Source organism: Gorilla gorilla, chromosome 11, assembly GCF_029281585.2.
Source record: "Gorilla gorilla gorilla isolate KB3781 chromosome 11, NHGRI_mGorGor1-v2.1_pri, whole genome shotgun sequence".
In the NCBI taxonomy this organism is placed as follows: Eukaryota; Metazoa; Chordata; class Mammalia; order Primates; family Hominidae; genus Gorilla; species Gorilla gorilla.
Window position 1 is genome coordinate 106,091,729 of NC_073235.2, and position 20,063 is coordinate 106,111,791.

Sequence of the window (20,063 nt, forward strand, 5' to 3'; positions counted from 1 at the left end):
GAAAGAAAATAAGTAGATAAAGACTCCAAGGAGTTTGCTTGATGAACAAGACGGATGGAATATCCATTATTTGAGATAGAGAAGACAGTGGGAGAAATAAGTTTGAAGAGAAAGAGCAGGACTTTAGGTTTAGACCAGTTAAATTTGAGCAATCTATTTATGATGGTTAATTTTAGGTATCAACTTCATTGGATTAAGGAATACCTAGAGAACTGGTAAAGCATCTGGGTATGTCTGTGAGAGTGTTTCCAGAGGAGATGGTGTGTGAACCAGGACTGAGTGGGGAAGATCCATCCTCATTGTGGGTAGGCACTATCCAATTGACTGAGGGCCCCAGATAGAACAAAAAAGGCAGAGAAAAGGTGATTTCCTCCCTATCCTTCCTAGAGGTGGGACACTCTGCTCCTACTCTTGGATATCAGAACTCCAGGCTCTCCAGTCTTTGTACTGCAGGCCTTATACCAGCAGCCTCCCTTGGGTACCCAGGCCTTCAGCCTAGGACTGATAATTATACCATGGGCTTTCCTGGTTCCGAGGCTTTCTGACTCGGACTAAGTCACACTACCACCATCCTAGGGTCTCCAGCTTGCAGACAGCCTGTCATATGACTTCTCAGCCTTCATAATGGTGTGGGCCAATTTCCATAATAAATCCCCATTCATATCCTATTGGTTCTATCTCTCTGGAGAAATATAATACACAATTAGACATCCAAATAGAGATATTGATTAGAGATGGAATATATGCACCTGGAGTTCAGGAGAGAGGGACTGGCCAAAGATACCTATATTTCCTTGAATCTAAGAAGATTTGATGCTGGTACTTTCTTGATCTTTATTAGAAACTTTCAACAGAAGGACTTCATACAACATACTATAACTGCCACCTTGCTGATCGTGACTAACAGGTGCCACACGATTTAAAATGTGGTTTCTCAACCTTGGCTCTATTTTGGGCCAGATAATTATCCTTCATGTGGGCTGTCCTGTGCACTGTAGGATGTTTAGAAGCACCTCTGGCCTCTACCCACTAGATGCCAGTAGTAGCACATGCCCTTGATGGACAACCAAAAATGTTGCATATCCCCAGCAGGACAAAGTAGCCCAAGTTGTGAAGCATTGTTTTACAGGGATTAAAATGGGGGTGGGAAGATGGGGAAAAAAGCATATGGCTGAGTGGTAACCAATTTAGCAAATCCAAGAGAAGCTGAATGCTGGGCCAGCACTGGAGAAAAGCAGAGGAGCACTCAATTTATATCGTGTAACCTCAGAAGTCCTCAGAAGCAAGAGTAGACAGGTGATGGTGAGACTAAAAGCAGGAAGAATGGTTGAAAACACATTTAAGAAAGCAGCTAATTCTCAGATTCCCTCTTTTACTCACTCGCCCACCAGCAGTGGTCTCAGGTACAGATTAACATTCGCTGACAAGACCCAACAGACCATAGCTTGAAGCCAGATTCACTCAGTTCTGAATAAATAAAAAGAGACATGCCATCTTCCGAGGGAGTCCATACAGCTCACCACAGGCCCTTTTTGGGCCCATAAATAGCTCATTGTAAGGGAAAGAGACCACATGGTAAGTGCAGAAAACACCCTGGCTTAGGGAAACTTCATGCTCCACGGGAACCAGCAGTACCTTTTAACAGCCAATGAGGGCAAGTTCCAGGGCCCCTTAAAGAACACGTTCATGCTCATTTATAAGAGTTACACTGCTGGCCAGGTGCAGTGGCTCCCACAGTGTAATCCCAGCACTTTGGGAGGCCGAGGCGGGTGGATCACTTGAGGTCAGGAGTTTGAGACCAGCCTGGCCAACATGGCGAAACCCTGTCTCCACTAAAAAAAAGAAATACAAAAATTAGCCAGGCGTGGTGGCATATGCTTGTAATCCCTGCTACTCGGGAGGCTGAGGCATGAGAACCATGTGAACCTGGGAGGCAGAGGTTGCAGTGAGCTGAGATTGCGCCACTGCATTGCAGCCTGGACAAGAGTGAGACTCTGTCTCAAAAAAAAAAAAAAAAAAAAAAAAAGAGTTACACTGCACACCACGAAGTCAAGGTCTGTGTCTTTTCATAGGCTAATTTATTCATTCATGGACAGTCTTCCTGGTCCATATACACTCACCAACAGGGGTCAGTTTCACAATAAACAATATTACCTGGAGATATTCTATATTTAATTCTTAATCCAGTATGTGTCCAGGAAAAGAATGCCAGGAGAAGGAAAACCCAAGGTCATTTTCCACGAAGAAAAGGACTCAGGCCTACTGTTAACCCTCTCTACCTAGAGCAGTGGTGATTCTCAATTGGGGGTGGATTTTGTCCTACAAGCAACATGTAACAATGTCTACGGACGTTTTTAGTTGTCACAACTGAAGAAGGTAAATGTGTACTACTGACATCTAGTGTGTACAGGCCAGGGATGCTGCTAAACATCCTACAGTGCATAAGACAGCCACTCACAAAACTATCTAGCCCAAATGTCAATAGTGCTGATAGCTGAGAAACCCTGACCTAGAAGGATTTGATGAAAGTTCATAGACTGGAACAATGGGGACCATCCTCATGTTCCAACCCTTCTTTCCCAAATGGGCTACTAAAACACTGGCAGCCAGCATAGAAGACTGGAAGAATCTTCTCCAGAGAAGCTCACCAGCCTAGGAAAAAAGACCTAAGGATAATCCTGAAGACTACAAAAAAAAAAAGAGAAAAGAAATAAATAGAATTTTAAGAAGATGCAATTAATGGAATGCTAATTTGGCTTGAACCAGAGAGATTTAATCAACTGGGAGAAAGTCTGAAGTTGAAACAGTGATCACCATATAGAAAATTAAATATTTTTAAAAATATATTCATTCCAGTAAAAGTAAAATGATATTCCAGAAAGGGGATGTAGTCATAAGAGTATATGGAGGTTAGCAGTAAATTGCAAGTATATAGTCATTTTAATATAAACACTGAATATGAGCTCAATCAAAATATATTTGGAGAATGGAAAAACAGGAAGGGAGAAGTGAGAAGAAGTTGTATATAGACAGCTATACCCTCCATCTTCTGGAGTAGAGTGAGAAGTCAATAGGTAATACATACCACTAAAAAGAAAATCAAGAAATGGCAATGTGTATGTAGACTTAATGATAAAGAGGTAAAGTCCCTAAAAATCAGCTAAATGAGCAAAAATTGCTTACCTCTGGAAGCAGAATATGATGTGTATGTGAGTAAAGGATAGTTTTCCGTAACATATCTCATAGAACTATTTAACGCCATGCATGAAAAACTAAAATATTTTTAAAACTGTATTTGCATTTAAAGACAATCTGATACATGAGTTCAGGATATATTAAGCTTGCCTCAGTTTACTTTACTTGAATCAGAACAGACTAGACCTAGGAAAAAAGCAAATGGAAGCAAGTTCCGGGTTTGTTAAACCACCTTTCTATACTCCTAGGTGAGGCAAAAGAACAGGCTAGCTAGATAATAGATAAGGCTTTTTAACTCCTTTCCCTGCTATAGTCCTGGTTTACTCACCAAACCTTACATTAAACTCTTATATTAAACATTATACCATTGAGCACTGGTATCTTTGCAGTATTCACAGTGATATCCATGGACACCACTAGATACCATTTGAAGTGCGCTTGCTGGGAGAGAGGAACTTTTCACGTTTTACTTCAATTTGCCCCTATAATGTATGAACTTTTATAATGAGCACATTTTACAGACAGAAAGATAGACATGCATACGGTATTAGAAGATCCTTAATGATTAGTTTATAACTTGTCCCTCATGCGTCTTAATCCAACTCAAAATACTGTAAACTGATTGGAAGGAATATCAACGTACAAAACAAAGAATGGCCAAGAAAGCACATCCCTAATAAAATATTGCTCATATCCTAGCAGGTAAATCTAAAGGACATGAAATGATACATATTAAGTAGCTGGTGGCTAAATATAATTCCCAGGTATCACAAAATAGAAATCAGTTTTTTTTTCCTTTTTTTTTTGTAGACGGAGTCTTGCTGTCGCCAGGCTGGAGTGCAGTGGCACGATCTTGGCTCACTGCAACCTCCGACTCCCTGGTTCAAGTGATTCTCCTACCTCAGCCTCCCGAGTAGCTGGGATTACAGGCATGCGCCACCACATCCAACTAATTTTTTTTTGTATTTTTAGTAGAGACAGGGTTTCACCATGTTGGCCAGGGTGGTCTCAAACTCCTGACCTCAGGTGATCCGCCCGCCTCGGCCTCCCAAAGTGTTGGGATTACATGTGTGAGCCACCACGCCCGGCCTAGAAATCAGTTTTCAAGTTCTCTATAGAATATATACCACTTAGATAAGTTTCATTTTAAATAAATGAAAGTTTATTCTTCATATTGATAAGATTCGCTTTCTTTGAAATAACTCAAGTTTATCTCCACACCACCATGATTCATACTCCTTTTGTGCTCCACAGTACCAAAAACAAAGCTACGCACATAGGTGGGTACCAAGAGTTACCTACTGATGGCAATTAATCCAAAGAATTAAATAAGTTACGAAAAAAAAATGATGTCAAGTAATAGTTAAAATTCAAGATTTTACTTTAGTACTGATTATTCATAAATAGATTCTTTTATCCCATATTATTGTCAACACAAGCTTATTGGAAATGTTGACTTCACTTTGCCCCATTTTTCTTCTTTCTTGCTGCTACCCTATGACAGAATTACCATCTCTTTGATGAAAACAACTCAATAAAGGATTCTCTTTCACCAAACTCAGCTTCTGTTGAACTTGTTATTGCAAATCTATTCCCTATCTTATCCAGTCACACACTGAAAAAAATTCCATCTTTTAAAAATCTGTTCATGAATAACTTACGGTTCTCTGAACCACCCTATCAGGAAGGCAGATATAGTACTACGAACTCTGGCTGGGCGCAGTGGCTCACACCTGTAACCCCAGCACTTTGGGAGGTGGGCGGATCACAAGGTCAGGAGTTCGAGACCAGCCTGGCCAACATGGTGAAACCCCGTCTCTACCAAAAATACAAAAATTAACCAGGCATGGTGGCACACGCCTGTAATCCCAGCTACTCAGGAGGCTGAGGCAGGAGAATCACTTAACCCGGGAGGCAAGGTTGCAGTGAGCCAAGATCACGCCACTGCACTCCAGCCTGGGCGACAGAATGAGACTCCGTCTATAAAAAAAAAAAAAAAAAACTGTTTATGAACAACTTTTGTTCTCTGAACCACCCTATCAGGAAGGCAGATATAGTACTATGAACTCCATTTTACTTGTGAGAAATTGATGTTTAAGAGAATAACTCACTTAAGGTCCCATGGGTAGTGAGTGGCAAGGAAAACTCAGAATCAAGTTTCCTGATTCCACACCTGGTGGCCCTTTTCAATATACCATACTGACTCTTCAATAATGAAATGGAGGGCCGGGCACAGTGGCTCACGCCTGTAATCCCAGTACTTTGGGAGGCCAAGGCGGTTGGATCACCTGAGGTCAGGAGTTCGAGACCAGCCTGGCCAACATGGTGAAATCCCATCTCTACTAAAAATATGAAAATTAGCTGGGCATGGTGGTGAGCGCCTGTAATCCCAGCTACACTTGGGAGTCTGAGGCAGGAGAATCACTTGAACCTGGGAGGTGGAGGTTGCAGCGAGCTGAGATCACGCCACTGCACTCCAGCCTGGGCATGAGTTGTACAAGAGTACAAACTCCATCTCAAAGAAAAAAAAGGAGAAAAAAAAAAAAAGATAATGAAATGGAGTTAACCCTGTAAACTAGCATCTTGGAGGACCACAATGGTGATATGAGTGTTTTTCTTAAGTTTTACTTTAAATCAACATACATTAAATAACTAAATAGTTTTGTGAATCATTTTAATTTTTCAAATCACGTGAAATGACTATTACAATAAAAAATGCCATTCAAGAACTTCCAAATACTATAGTCACGAGAATAAAAAAGAAACTAAATTTCTTCTAAATCATCTTTGTGCCACTACCATATCTGATAATATATTCCTTCTGTACTCTTGAAACCTATCTCAGAAGTATCTTTGACAAATTATAAATGTAGAAGAATTTAAGAAGTTAATTAAAATTAATTATTTGAATATAATTTCTCCTTTATTTTAATAACAAAATACCAGGGAAAAAGTTCCATTTATTTACCTCAGTAATTGGCTGCCCTTGATGTGTCAAATCCAGCTCTTGAGGGCGTGTTACTTTATCAATATCCAAAGAGTCCATGCTGGAAGCTGCAGAAGTGATGCTGGAACGGGAGGAATTACTAATAGAGTGTACTTCAGCATCACTCACTGTGCCTGCTGACGCGGTTCTTCTGTGCTGATTAGTTACTAAGGGTTTAGTATCTTCTAGCACAGATTGCTGAGCAGCCTCATCCATACTCAAAGAGGCCTGTTCTAACTGTGCAGTGACATCATCCAAGGAGTAGCTGGCATGGGAAGGTTTAGCTATCCTATTAGATGAAGAAGATAATCCTTTCAAGGTGCCATGTTTCAATGTATGTCGGCTAACAGGCAATTTTTGAGTAGCTTTCGTTTCTGTGATTTGACGCTTACTGTTTCCTGAACCAATGCTGCTGAGCTCCTGCTCTATAGAGCAAAGATCAGCCATCAAGGCATCCAGATCCACAGTCTCTCCCTGATTCAGAGCTTCTGCAATGAACAACACATAATGTTTCCAGAATTTATACACTCTATTATAAATCAGTTAATAAATGCAGGTGATGAAGCAAAAGAATATATTTTGTTGGGCCTAAAGCAAATAAAATTAAGTATTTCTGGTTTTTGTTTTAAATTCCAAGAGAAATTTTTAGAAGTACACAGTCCTCCTCTTTTAAGGCTTGTAATAATCAGAGGAGAATAAATTATGAGTTCAAAGACAAAAACACTACAAAAATCTTATACTGTTCCATGGTTTTAACCACATTCCTCTGTGCAACTTTTTACCACAGGCTTCAATATATTGTTAATATGATCAATGCTTTGATAGAGATGTTAATACTGAAAGAGCTGAGGGCATAAAAAAGAGAAGTCAAAAGTCTAAAAAATTACAGACTGACAGGTCAATATTATAAACTTGACTAGGTGGAATACAATAGATAAAGGCCACAGTGGCTGCTTTAAAAATTACTAAGAAGTAACTTCACTGGACTTTAATCCGGTGAGAAAACAATGCAATTAAGTTTGCTGTGGGGTTCCACCTGGGTATGTACTTTGTCAATTATTAATAAAACCAACTATCTTTTAGTTATATTCTAGTTTGCTTTTTTCTGTGATATTTTCAATTAGTAATATTAATAAAATACACAAATCAAGAAATTTAAGGGCTGGACGCAGTGGCTCACAACTGTAATCCCAGCACTTTGGGAGGCTGAGGCAGGTGGATCACCTGAGGTCAGGAGTTCGAGACCAGCCTGGCCAACGTGGTGAAACCCTATCTCTACTAAAAAATACAAAATTAGCCAAGTGTGGTTGTGCATGCCTGTAATCCCAGCTACTCGGGAGGCTGGGGCAGGAGAATCGCTTGAACCTGGGAGGCAGAGGTTGCAGTGAGCCGAGACTGTGCCACTGAACTCCAGCCTGGGCGACAAAAGCGAAACTCTGTCTCAAAAAAAGAAAAAAGAAAAGAAAAAAAGAAATTTAAGAACTTGGTCAAGTTATGCATGTAGCTTTTATATCGAGTTTTTATATTGGGAATTGCAGTTGTACTGCTCCTACATTATGTGACTTAGCATATTATTTTACATTTTATTTCCAATTACATCTTACCATTCAAGTTGTATATGGAGAAGCGGTAAGAAAAGTTGGCCATGTTTGTTTCCTGGCGAAGAGGAGATCTTTTTACTGGTTCCATGGGCTTGTCAGAATCCAAACTCTTTATAAAAAGAAAGTTTAATAGTCATATTAAATTCAGGTTTCAATAATATAAAAAAGATGAAGTTTGTTTTATGATTAAGTGAACTGCCACACTATAATTAATTAAACCAAAGTTCTCCTAAGTAATAGACTTAAGGAAAAGTATAATTGTATTTCACATTATTATTTTGGTTATACTTATTTCAATCTTTAGATATATGCTTACTTTTTTTTTTTGGAGATGAAGTCTCGTCCTGTCACCCAGGCTTAAGTGCCATGCCACAAGCTTGGCTCACTGCAACCTCCGCCTCCCGGGTTCAAGGGATCCTCCTGAGTAGTTGGGACCATAGGCATGTGCCACCATGCCCGGCTAATTTTTGTATTTTTAGTAGAGACAGGGTGTCACCATGTTGGCCAGGCTGGTTGCGAACTTCTGGCCTCAAGTGATCTGCCCACCTCCATCTCCCTAAGTGTTGGGATTACAGGCGTGAGCCACCATATCCGGCCTATGCTTACTTTTAAAGGCACTTGAGATTGTCATAGTTCAGAGTAAATATCTTTTCAAATATATTAAGTATAGTGACTGACTTCATTTTATATACATGCACTATAAAATAAGTGAGGTAAGTGAATATGGACATGGTAAGCTAAGAAACAGGTGTTTCTCAGGTGTTCACCTGAGGTCAGAAGTTCGAGACCAACTTGGCCAACAGGGCCAAACCCCATCTCTACTAAAAGTACAAAAATTAGCTGGGCACAGTGGCGGGCGCCTGTAATCCCAGCTACTTGGGAGGCTGAGGCAGGAGAATCGCTTAAGCCTGAGAGGCAGAGGTTGCAGTGAGCCGAGATCACGCCACTGCACTCCAGCCTGGGAGACTCAATCTCAAAAAAAAAAAAAAAAAAAGAAACCGCACAGAGAGTTCTGTTCTTTCTTTCCTCAAAGGGATTTGGTTTAGGTCCAGGAAAGCCTCGATCTTTGCTATATGAAGTACTCTGAAGATAACGGACAGTTCTGGATTTAAAATTATTAAGACCCAAGACTCACTAATTTTTTTAATGGAAAGTGATTACAAGTTCAAACAATGATGAAATATTCTTGTCCTTCTCCAGTTCTATCAAAAGGAGGGCAAATTGCAACCCAGCTACACTGCCTGTGACAAATCTTGAATCATACTGTATACTTTGGGTAGGGTGACTTGTAAGTTACACTTGTAAGTTTAAATGATACTCTTCCTCTCTAACCTTTCTAGAGCAAGGAAAAAAGATATTTACAACAGAGAAATTCAGAGAAAGGGTCAGTAGTTATTGTTTAATAGATTCACAAAATATAAGGATTAGTGTTTTAAAACTTTAATTTATATCTACAGTAAGCACTGAACAAGCTTCAAATTTTAAAAGAATGCTGGATATTCTATGTGTTTATAATGCTATCTTTTTTTTTTTTTTTTTGAGACAAGGTCATGCTCTGTTGCCCAGACACGAACTCTTAACCTTTTTAAAGGGGTTGCTGAGAATTTTATAAAAGCTATGAACTCTCTTCCAGAAAAATGCACATACATACAAAACTTTACAAACTATTTTAGAAGACTGACCAACTACCTAAAACTTTAAAACTTAAACTTGTTTTAATTCTAAGTTGAAAATACCATACCACTGAGTACGTGATACAGGTGTACAGATAACACTGTAATGAACTAAAGTAATGAAATAAACAAGAAACTTGAGGTTTTAGCCACAAACTTCGTAAAGTCAAACATCTCTTGAAAATGTCCCAAGTGTTACAAAGCAACACATTAGCAGTGAGTCACACTATGCCACAGTTTTAATCTTTTTTTCTCTCTAAAGACAGATTTATATAATGAAAAGAACAGTCACATCATTAGTGGCTTTTCACACTTTTATGTCAGGCAACTTAAAATACAGGGGAAAGTACAAGGTATCAAACCAGTAGAAACACCATTTTCAGGGCAGCATCATGTAGTTCCTATTTCACCCAGAGCAGCTGGACCAATATCTACCTGCCTTTTCTCTTTTGGGCCCCTCCTCCCAAGCATGGACAATAAAACCACATGGTCAAGAACACCCCACATGTCAGCTGGCCCTTGCATACTTTTCTCCATGCATTATCATTTTCTATTTGCTCTTCTTTGCTTCCTCTCTCTCCCAGCGTAGGACTGCATAGCCTAGTGATAATCTCTATGCCTAAATCACCCTTTTTATAAATTAAGAATTAAAACAGAATTTGGCAATTACAGACATAAGACATCTCTGACAAAAAATGTCACTTCTTCTGATTAGAGATGAAGGGAATGATACCTATGAAATCCTAGTAGGAGTTGAAAACATTCTCCCTGGCCAGGTGTGGTGGCTCCCACCTGTAATCCCAGCAGTTTGAGAGGCCGAGGCAGGTGGATTACCTAGGTCAGGAGTTCAAGATCAGCTTGGCTAACATGGGGAAACTCTGTCTCTAATAAAAATACAAAACCAGCTGGGCATGGTGGCGCATGCCTGTAATCCCAGCTACCTGGGAGGCTGAGACAGGAGAATTGCTTGAACCCGGAAGGCGGTAGTTGCATTGAGCTGAGATCACACCACTGCACTCCAGCCTGGGCGACAGGAGTGAGACTCTATCTCAAAAAAAAAAAAAAAAAAAAAAAAAAAAAATTCCCCCCAAAATACAGTATTAACAGATTATGGTCACAAAGATGTCTGCCTTTCAAAATGATCTAGCAAGAATTACATGAAGAGTTTATCACTTTGAATTCTAGATTGCTACAGAAATAAGCTGCTAGTAATTTAAGCTTCCACCTTGCCCACTTTGCTTTTCCTTCAGTTAAGGAAGCTAATACCTACGCAATTTTACACAAATGTTCTTTCCAAAGACATTATTTATGAGTAAATAAGTTTTGTTCTAATGTTCTCATTGCCATGAAGTTAAATTTATTTAATAAACATAACCATCTTCACACAGTGAATATAATGTATTACTGGGGCAATAATAACAGTACCCTTTTATTCTAAAAAGTGTGCTGGTTTAGAGGACAAGGTCACCTTCTTTAAAAACCCAAGATTGAATAAAGCAAAATGAAAAGATTTTGCCACTGTTTTAAAATGCAGCCCAGAATTAGGTTTTGTCGGTATTCTACAATCATGTCATAGAAAATATTTACATGGGGCCAGGCACGGTGGCTCACGCCTGTAATCCCAGCACTTTGGGAGGCTGAGGTGGGCAGATCACGAGGTCAGGAGATCGAGACCATCCTGGCTAACACAGTGAAACCCCGTCTCTACTAAAAAATACAAAAAATTAGCCGGGCGTGGTGGCGGGCGCCTGTAGTCCCAGCTACTCGGAAGGCTGAGGCAGGAGAATGACGTGAACCCCGGAGACGGAGCTTGCGGTGAGCCAAGATTGCGCCACTGCACTCCAGCCTGGATGACAAGAGCAAGACTCCGTCTCAAAAAAAAAAAAAAAAAAAGAAAAAAAGAAAATATTTACGTGGAAGGAAATTATTTATGTTGAAAATGTATTCAAATTTACTAAGGTAATAGGGTTTTCTAAAATTTAGACTTTTGAATTTCAGGCTTTAAAAGTTTTTAGCTAATTATCTCATATTTATGAAACATATATTAAGTAACCCCTCTAGATGAACAGAGCCTCTCTCACAAGTATTTTTTTTAACATCCTTAAAATAACCATAGATTCTTAATATCTTCTGTTCTAGAATGACTTCATTTACTTGTCAATACTTTGAACATTTCTTCCTTTCTGGCAATACTTTAAAATTTAACTTATATCCATATCCTCTTCTGCACATAACACAATGGTGACTTCAAATCCTCAACCAGTTTTTCAAGCACTACGTCCGACCTGAGTGAGTTTGTCTAGTTCTCCAAGCCAGGCTCCAAACATTTTGTCCAGGTCCTGATCTTCCTTGTCACTGTCTTCTTCAGCACCATGATCAATTTCTTCATCTGATAGCTGCTCCATCTGAAATACAGACATTTGTGTAGAATGAATAGTAAGTTACAGGTTTAACTTGAAAAATTATGCCATATATGCTCTGATATATATTATATGCCTCTGAAGTCAAATCTTCACAACTAGAAATTATATTCTAAAAGAAAATCTTAAGTCATTAATGGAGACAGTGTTCACAAGTGAGTAGAAACAAAGAATAAAGTTTCAAATTTTTTAGGAAACTGTAAAAGAAAAGCCAACAGTATCAAATTATGACCAGAATCGCATTACTAAAAAAATTAACAGAGCACCCCTTTCAATCAGCAGAGCACATAACAGTAGTACAGTTCTCTCCACTACTAGATCCTAGGACACCCAAACACCACAAAGAAGCCATTTCAGAAGACTTTAATGGAGCAAATTATTGTCCTGTTTATTCTGTAAAAATCTGTTTAGATACCAATAGGTACCCTGCAAAACCTTAGTCCAACAAGTATTTAAGAGAAAATTTGACAAAACAAAAATGTTAATCTAGTTTTGTTTCTTTCTATTCTACCCTCCTACCCTCACCTTCTATCCCATTTGTCTTCTTTCTCTACCTTACTTCCTCATCAGTTCCAACAAAACCCAAAAAGGGAACAGAATTGAAAACTTCTAAATCCAGATCCAAATCCTGTTATGTGGTGACTTTTCAAATATAAGTCCCTTGAAAGAAGAAATTATCTTCCTTCTTCCCATTAATAAAATAGTGTGGCTGGGCGTGGTGGCTCGCGCCTGTAATTCCAGCACTTTGGGAGGCCGAGGCGGGTGGATCAACCTGTGGTCAGGGGTTCGAAACCAGCCTGGCCAACATGGCAAAACCCCATCTCTACTAAAAATACAAAATTGGCAGGGCGTGGTGGTGCATATCTGTAATCCCAGCTACCTGGGAGGCTGAGCCAGGAGAATCACTTGACCCTGGGAGACAGAGGTTGCAGAGAGCCGAGAACATGCCACTGCACTCCAGTGTGGGCAACAAGAGTGAAACTCCATCTCAAAAAATAAATAAATAAAATAAAATAGTGTGATATCTGACATGGAACCTGCACATTATTTTGAGAAGATGGGAAGAAAAATTACATAAAACAATGTAAGATCGATGACTGATTAATCTGATAAATATAAATATTTCAATATTAAAGGCCCTGGAAAATCTTCAAATAAACACTAGCTTTGCTTAAACCAGCCAGCATATTCCAAAATTAAAATTAAAATCAGGCAGGCATGTTAGTATGAACTTGAAACAAATTAAATGGTTTTTTTTCTTCAAGTTAGCAGATTATAACCCCTGGTTTACAAAGTTATGGTAGGTATTTTATGTTTCTTAATATCATAGTTACTGACTAAAATCCGATAAAATTTTATTTGTTAGAAAAACCAGCATATTCCTAAGTTATTTGACCACAATCCCTTTTCCTTCAACTTCTGTCCCAGGGACACAATGAACATCATCACCATATGTTACATTAAATACTCTTGACTCACATTTCTAAAACACGAATTTTGTTATGGTAGATCTAGGCAATATTTGGAATATAGCCTGTCAGCTGGTTTAAGCAATTCCTCCAAGATTATATATGGTGTATGGGCATTCCATTAAAAAAGATATGCCTAATCTTTACTAACTTGATATACACATGCCATGGTGTTAATGTGTCCCTTCCAAAACTCAAGTGTTGCCAATGCGATAGTATTAAGGGGTGGGGCCTTAAAGAAGTGATTGGGCCATAAAGGCTCCTTCTTTATTAATGGTATTAAGGATTTTATAAAAGAGATTTCATGAAGCACTGGATTACCTTTGTTCTTCCACTCTTCTGCTATGCAAGAGCACATCTCGTGCCTCCCTGTGGAGGAAGCCAGCAACAAGCCCTCACCAGACGCCAAATGCCAGTGCTTTAATAATGTACTTCCCAGCCTCCAGAATAGTAAGAAAATTAATTTCTGTTCTTTATATATTACCCAGTCTCAGGAATTTTATTGCAGCAGCACACATGGACTGGTATCTTCAAAGCGGCAATCCACAAAATTATATCTGGGATCCTTAAAGGTTAGGAGACAATGTAAGGAATCTAATTATCTGACATGGTATCATGAAGTTAAATTTTCAATCTTATTTCACTATATAAAATTTTGCAGAAAGGGTCAAATAATGTTACAAAATTAAACTGAATTTAGTTTTCAGATGCTGAAAATCATATCATATCTCATTTAATTACTTAAGGGAAATAATTTTCTAATTCTCCTAATACTGGGAAGAACCACAGCTAACCAATATCTCTAATAAATATATCTCTAATAGAAACTGATAATTTCCATTTTTTAATCTTTTATCACTCTAATCATATATAAATCAGGTCATTCTACCCTGGCAAGTGAAAAATGGATCTACCAATTTCCCAATTCATAAATCTGATTCTTAAAAAGATTTGGTTTTTACAATTTGTAACAATATTATTTCTAAGATTTTATTCATTACTATATAATTGATAGGTCAATCTCAACAGAAACTTGGTATCAGAGTTCATTAAGTGATCTACCTAGGAAAAACATAAAATGTTACTGAAAAGAAAAACCTCATCTGACCAGATGACTTAATTACTCAAATAGGTGCTAGTTTGAGAACACTCAGGAGCAGTAATAGCCAGTTTTCATAAAGAAGGTTAATAAGTAATATAATCTGGAATATACTTGCTTTTACTTCCTAATCTTTCAAACTAAACACATTGGAATAACCCAGAAAATATCCTAGGAGGAATTCTGTTTTGAGAGAGTAATACTTATTCTTAATTACATTTTATATCTCTTAAGTACATTTAAAACAACTGGGCCTGAAGCACTGTTGTCCAACAGATACCATTATGTCACTATTGGCAGAAACAGCAGCTTTAGTAACTTTAATGAGTATTTTAGGCAATAATACGCAAGGCACTGGGTTTATGGTGACTATATTCTCCATAGTAAAAATGTGGTCACATGATATTTAGGTGACTCATCATCAGGAAAATCTGTGATGTATGAACATCATAACACACACTAAGAGGAAGTTATAATCAAAGAGAACAGGGAGAGAACATTAGTCATAGGCCTCCACGAACCATTGTGATAGGCAGGTATTATATCATTCCCATTTTATAAATGAGGAAAGCTAATCGGAAAGGGCGGCAAGCTCCGTTCTTGGAGAAGGGCTTAGAGGACAGCACTCCAGGTCTGCTGTTTCAAACAACACCTCCGATTTCAGGCATCTTACAGATAGGGCTTCCACATTAGATATCATTTAAACCAAGAGTTCAAATTTTTAGAAACGATTTTAAGAAAGGTTTAAATCCTGGACTTCTGAGAACAAGAGTGTAACTGCCCATAAAAAAATGCCATACTGGGAAAAATAAAACAACATGAAAATAACATTATAAGATAAATATAAAATAGTTCAAAATAAAGGAATAATTTAAATTACAATGGAGCCAAAGAGAACTACAGTCATGTGCTCATAATGATGTTCAGATCAATGACAGACTGCTTATACGGTGGTCCCATAAGTATTTCTACTGTACCTTTTCTAAATTTAGATACCATTGTATTACAATTGTCTATAGTGTTCAGTACAGTAACATGCTGTACAGGTTGTAGCCTAGGAGTAACAGGCTATACTCTACAGCCTAGGTGTGGAGTAGACTATACCACCTGGGTTTGTGTAAGTACAATTTATTATGCTGGCCCAACAAGTGCTTAATGAAGCATTTCTCAGAAAGTATCTTCATCATTAAATGACACATGACTGTACAGACTCTGCATCCAAAGCTAGCGTGTTTTAAACTGAGCTTTTTTCCTACTATTCAAACAGGCTATTTTAAAAATCCCTTTAAAAATTTTCATTTATAGTTTTGTTTTGATCTAGACTACTACTGCCGACTTGAGGAAAATATCACTAGAGAACACGACAGCAATGACAGAGAAACATAAAATTAACAGAAATTTTGGAAGTATCTATTGAACGTTAACTACTTAAGTTACTTTTGCCAATTTTGTCCTATTTTCAATTTGTCCCTATGTGGATTAGTTTAACAGCAACAAAAAAAAAAACTGGCCGGGTGCAGTGGCTCACACCTGTAATCCCAGCACTTTGGGAGGCCAAGGCGGATGGATCACCTGAGGTCAGGAGTTCAAGACTAGCATGGCCAAGAAGGTGAAACCCCGTCTCTACAAAAATTAGCTGGGCATGGTGGCGGGCGCCTGTAATCCCAGCTACTTGAGAGGCTGAGGCAGGAGAATCGCTGGAACCCAGGAGGCAGTGGTTGCAGTGAGCCAAGATCGTGCCATTGCTCTCCAGCCTGAGCGACGAGTGAACTCCATCTCAAAGAAAAAAAAAACTTAAGAAACTTACTCAGAGACTTTCCAAAAAAAACTTAGGTCCTACAACATTTCTTAAAGAATTCACACTCTAAAACCACTCTCCATTCTCTAAATGCTGTTGTTGATGAACCTTATTCTCCAATTCCCCAATACAGCTTAATTTCCACTAACCATACACATCAAATGAGGTGCCCCCAGACATTTTCTTATAGGCTGGGCACCATCTTGGGTCAGCCCTCTAAAGTTAAAACCACATGAACATGCTCAGATACAGGACAGCAGAGTGCTATCAGAGCCATTTCCATGGGTCTAGAGTGCTCAATGTTCCAAAGACACAAGAGAAGCTTTGATTTCATTGAACATTCACTGTGCCAGACACTGGAGGAAGAGATGAACATGACAACCTCTGTCCTCAAGGAACATATAATCTAGTAGGGAACAGAAAAGGAAACCAACAATGATGAAACACTCTGTTAAGTGCTATAAAAGAGGTATGTTAAGTGAGCGTAGTTTAACTCAGTTTGAGAAGATAGGAAAGTGGGGATGCTTCAGTGGAGACCTGAAGAGTGAATATGTAAGAGAAAGGAGAAGGGTGTTTTAGGCAGAGGAACCAACATATACAAGGGTATAAAGATGTGAGAACAACATGTTAGAACTCAAAGTGACTTAGCATTTCTGAAGCATAGGATGGGTGGTACAGACTCATGGAAAATGAGGCTAGAGAGGAGGAAGTGGCAAAATCCTAAGCCATACTAAAAACTTTGGACTTTATCCTGTAGGGCAATGTTATTCCAGTTGTGGTTTGTTGATGGCCTGCATCAAAATTACCTGGGGTGCATCTTTTAAAGTCAGTTTTAAAATGGCCCACTCAAAATCTACTGAATACTAATGTCAAGAGGATGGAATATTTTCAACAAGTTACCCAGGGTATTGCTTATACTCACTTAAGTTTAACAAAATATAAACAACTATGTTGTTTAATAATTACTGGGAGCTCTTGCAAGACAGTAAGTAATGCCATTTTGTGTAACCACAATTTGGTTAAAGGTAAATGTGTACTCCTTAAATAAGTACTAGAATGAGTACTCCTTAAAACCATAAGGAAATCAGGTACCATGAGGATCCATCATTAACACACCCCAATTACTCCTCTTCCATTACCATAGTCTCATGCTTCCTCTCACAGTTATTCATTTACAGATAAATTTTAGTTCTTTATTTCCAGTTATGTTTCAATAGCTTTCTCACAAAAATGGTTTTAGCAACACCTCCTATGCTGTTCTAACCTTAAAAATAATTCTAAAGAAAAACATGCACTAGAGAAAGGGGCAGGAGGGAGGTGAAGACTTCCATGTTCAAGGAGTACCCCAACTGTGCAAGTTACAACTGTTGCAAAATAAAAGCAAGAGGAAGGAAACGTAAATCAGACGAGAGAAACAATAAGAAAAAAAATGTTAAATTTAGTAAGGCACAAAAAGAGGAAGAGGACTCATCAAAAGGAGGAGAGAGGAAGTCAGAGCAGAGAAGGGAAAGGAAAGAAAAGAAGTAGGACACTCATAATGTAAAATGGAAAGAGAATTGTAGGGGATTAATTACTTATCAGATGGGGCAGTGCCTGGTATGCTTGGTTTCTTTCTCTCATTACCTACAACTACACTATTTTAAAACAAGACCTTTAGTTCTGCTGTGAATGAAGTGCTATTATTTATAAATTGCCCAAATGGAAACTGGGAATTTAATAAACCATCTGGGAAGTTTTAAAAATGAATTTGCATGGCCAGGTATGGTGGCTCATGCCGGTAATCCTAGCAACTTTGGGAGGCCAAGGCGGGCAGACTGCTTGAGCCCAGGAGTTTGAGACCTGCCTGGGCCACATGGCGAGACCTCATCTCTTAAAAAAATAAAGATAATTTTATAACTTTTGCTCTTAATTTATAAAGTAGATGAGTTAAAAAAAAAAGTTAAAAGTTGCTTTTTATATATCCATCACTGAAGTTTCCTCTGTAGATTAGTGACCCTCAATAGAAAGGGTCTACAGAAAGGTTCTACTTAGGATCCAAACCTTCGAAAATACTCTGCCTACAAAGCATCAAGCTAAGCATTATGCAAAAAAAAAAAAAAGGCAAAAAAACAAATACAAATTCTGTAACTTCAAAGAACATTAATACTAACTTTGGGAGAACAGGGCTCCCTGCAGCCTTGACCTTCTGGGCTCAAGCAGTCCTCCTGCCTCAGCCTCCCTGAGTAGCTGGGACGACAGATATAAGATATCTTGATTAACAAATTCTCTAGCAACAAAGTTCCTTTCGTAGACCAGTGCATGAAGCAAATTTAAAGGAAGCTACGGTCTCCTATGTGTTGAAAGGGACTAAGAAGGAAGCAATGTGCTATGCTATTCAGAAGCTTCATGGAAGCAAGCCTGAATTAACTAGCTACCAGGGAACTTGCATGGATGGCCTGGTCCTCAGAGTGAGCTGACACCTGGAACTCAGTTTTGTAAAACTGCCACATGGAACCAAACCTTCCTAACAGAGAGGTATGCTATTCTTGGGCCAGTCACAGTAAATTCTTCTTTACCCAGAGGACAGAGAAGTACTAGGAAAGATGATTTACACCCTTATGCCATCTCTTTGATTTAAGCCTTCATTTCTGACAACCCAGGATGTAACTAACACATCCTCTTCACTATCATCTACATTAACTGTGAAGTAATTTAAGATCACATAATGAAGCATAAAAATAAACTAGAACTATTTTAACAGTTGGTAGAGATTGTAATGCCTAAGAGTTACAAATCAAATTCAAAGGCAATTTTATTAATGTTTTATTTATCAGGCACTTAAATGAACCCCTTAGAAAAAGAATTTGGGAGGCCGAGGCGGGCGGATCACGAGGTCAGGAGATTGAGACCATCCTGGCTAACACGGTGAAACCCCGCCTCTACTAAAAATACAAAAATTAGCCGGGCATGGTGGCAGGTGCCTGTAGTCCTAGCTACTTGGGAGGCTGAGGCAGAAGAATGGTGTGAACCTTGGAGGTGGAGCCTGCAGTGACCCGAGATCTTGCCACTGCACTCCAGCCTGGGCAACAGAGTGAGACTCCGTCCCAAAAAAAAAAAAAAAAAAAAAAAAAAGAATTCCTTTTACAGAAAGATGAACCAGGCCAGGCACAGTGGCTCACACCTGTAATCCCAGCACTTTGGGAGGCCGAGGCAGGCGGATCACCTTAGGTCAGGAGTTCGAGACCAGCCTAACAAGGTGAAACCCTATCTCTACTAAAAATACAAGAATTAGCTGGACGTAGTGGCCAGCAGGCACCTGTAATCCCAGCTACTCGGGAGGCTAAGGCAGGAGAATCGCTTGAATCACGGAGGCAGAGGTTGCAGTGAGCCAAGATCCCGCCATTGCATTCCAGGCTGGGCGACAGAGTGAGACTCTGTCTCAAAAACAAACAAACAAACAAACAACAAAAAAACGAAAATATGAACCCATATTTTAATGAGAATAAGCATTCCTTTATTTACATTAGATTTTCATAATATTGGATATTCTTAATCTATTAAATCCCAAACAGGAACTCCCCATCTGTATTAGTCTGTTTTCATGCTGCTGATAAAGACATACCAGAGACTGGGAAGAAAGAGGTTTAACTGGACGTACAGTTCCACACGGCTGGGAGGGCCTCAGAATCATGGCAGTGGCAAGACAAAATGTGAAGAAGCAAAAGTGGAAACCCATGATAAACCCATCAGATCTCATGAATTTATTCACTATCACAAGATTAGCACAAGAAAGACTGGCCCCCGAGATTCAATTATCTCCCCCTGGGCCCCTCCCACAACACA

The 20,063-nt window shown here is 38.9% G+C and overlaps 1 protein-coding gene across 10 annotated transcripts in view; it reads right to left on the reverse strand.

The window, feature by feature from the left end:
* Window positions 1-20,063, reverse strand: part of RAPH1 (Ras association (RalGDS/AF-6) and pleckstrin homology domains 1) — a 101,176-nt gene that overhangs the window by 49,394 nt on the left and 31,719 nt on the right. For 9 of the 10 annotated variants that reach the window (XR_010129681.1, XR_010129680.1, XM_055379445.2 and 6 more), the window contains 3 exons: window positions 11,741-11,860; window positions 7,786-7,891; window positions 6,164-6,669 (listed from right to left, as the gene is read on the reverse strand). Coding sequence is in view for 8 of the 10 variants with exons in the window: in XM_055379445.2 (XP_055235420.1) it covers window positions 6,164-6,669; window positions 7,786-7,891; window positions 11,741-11,860 (732 nt within the window). In the remaining 2 variants the exon portion in view is untranslated. Of the gene's footprint in view, window positions 1-6,163; window positions 6,670-7,785; window positions 7,892-11,740; window positions 11,861-13,828; window positions 13,906-20,063 lie in introns of those variants that run through there. The other variant, XM_055379444.2, reaches the window with a different exon arrangement.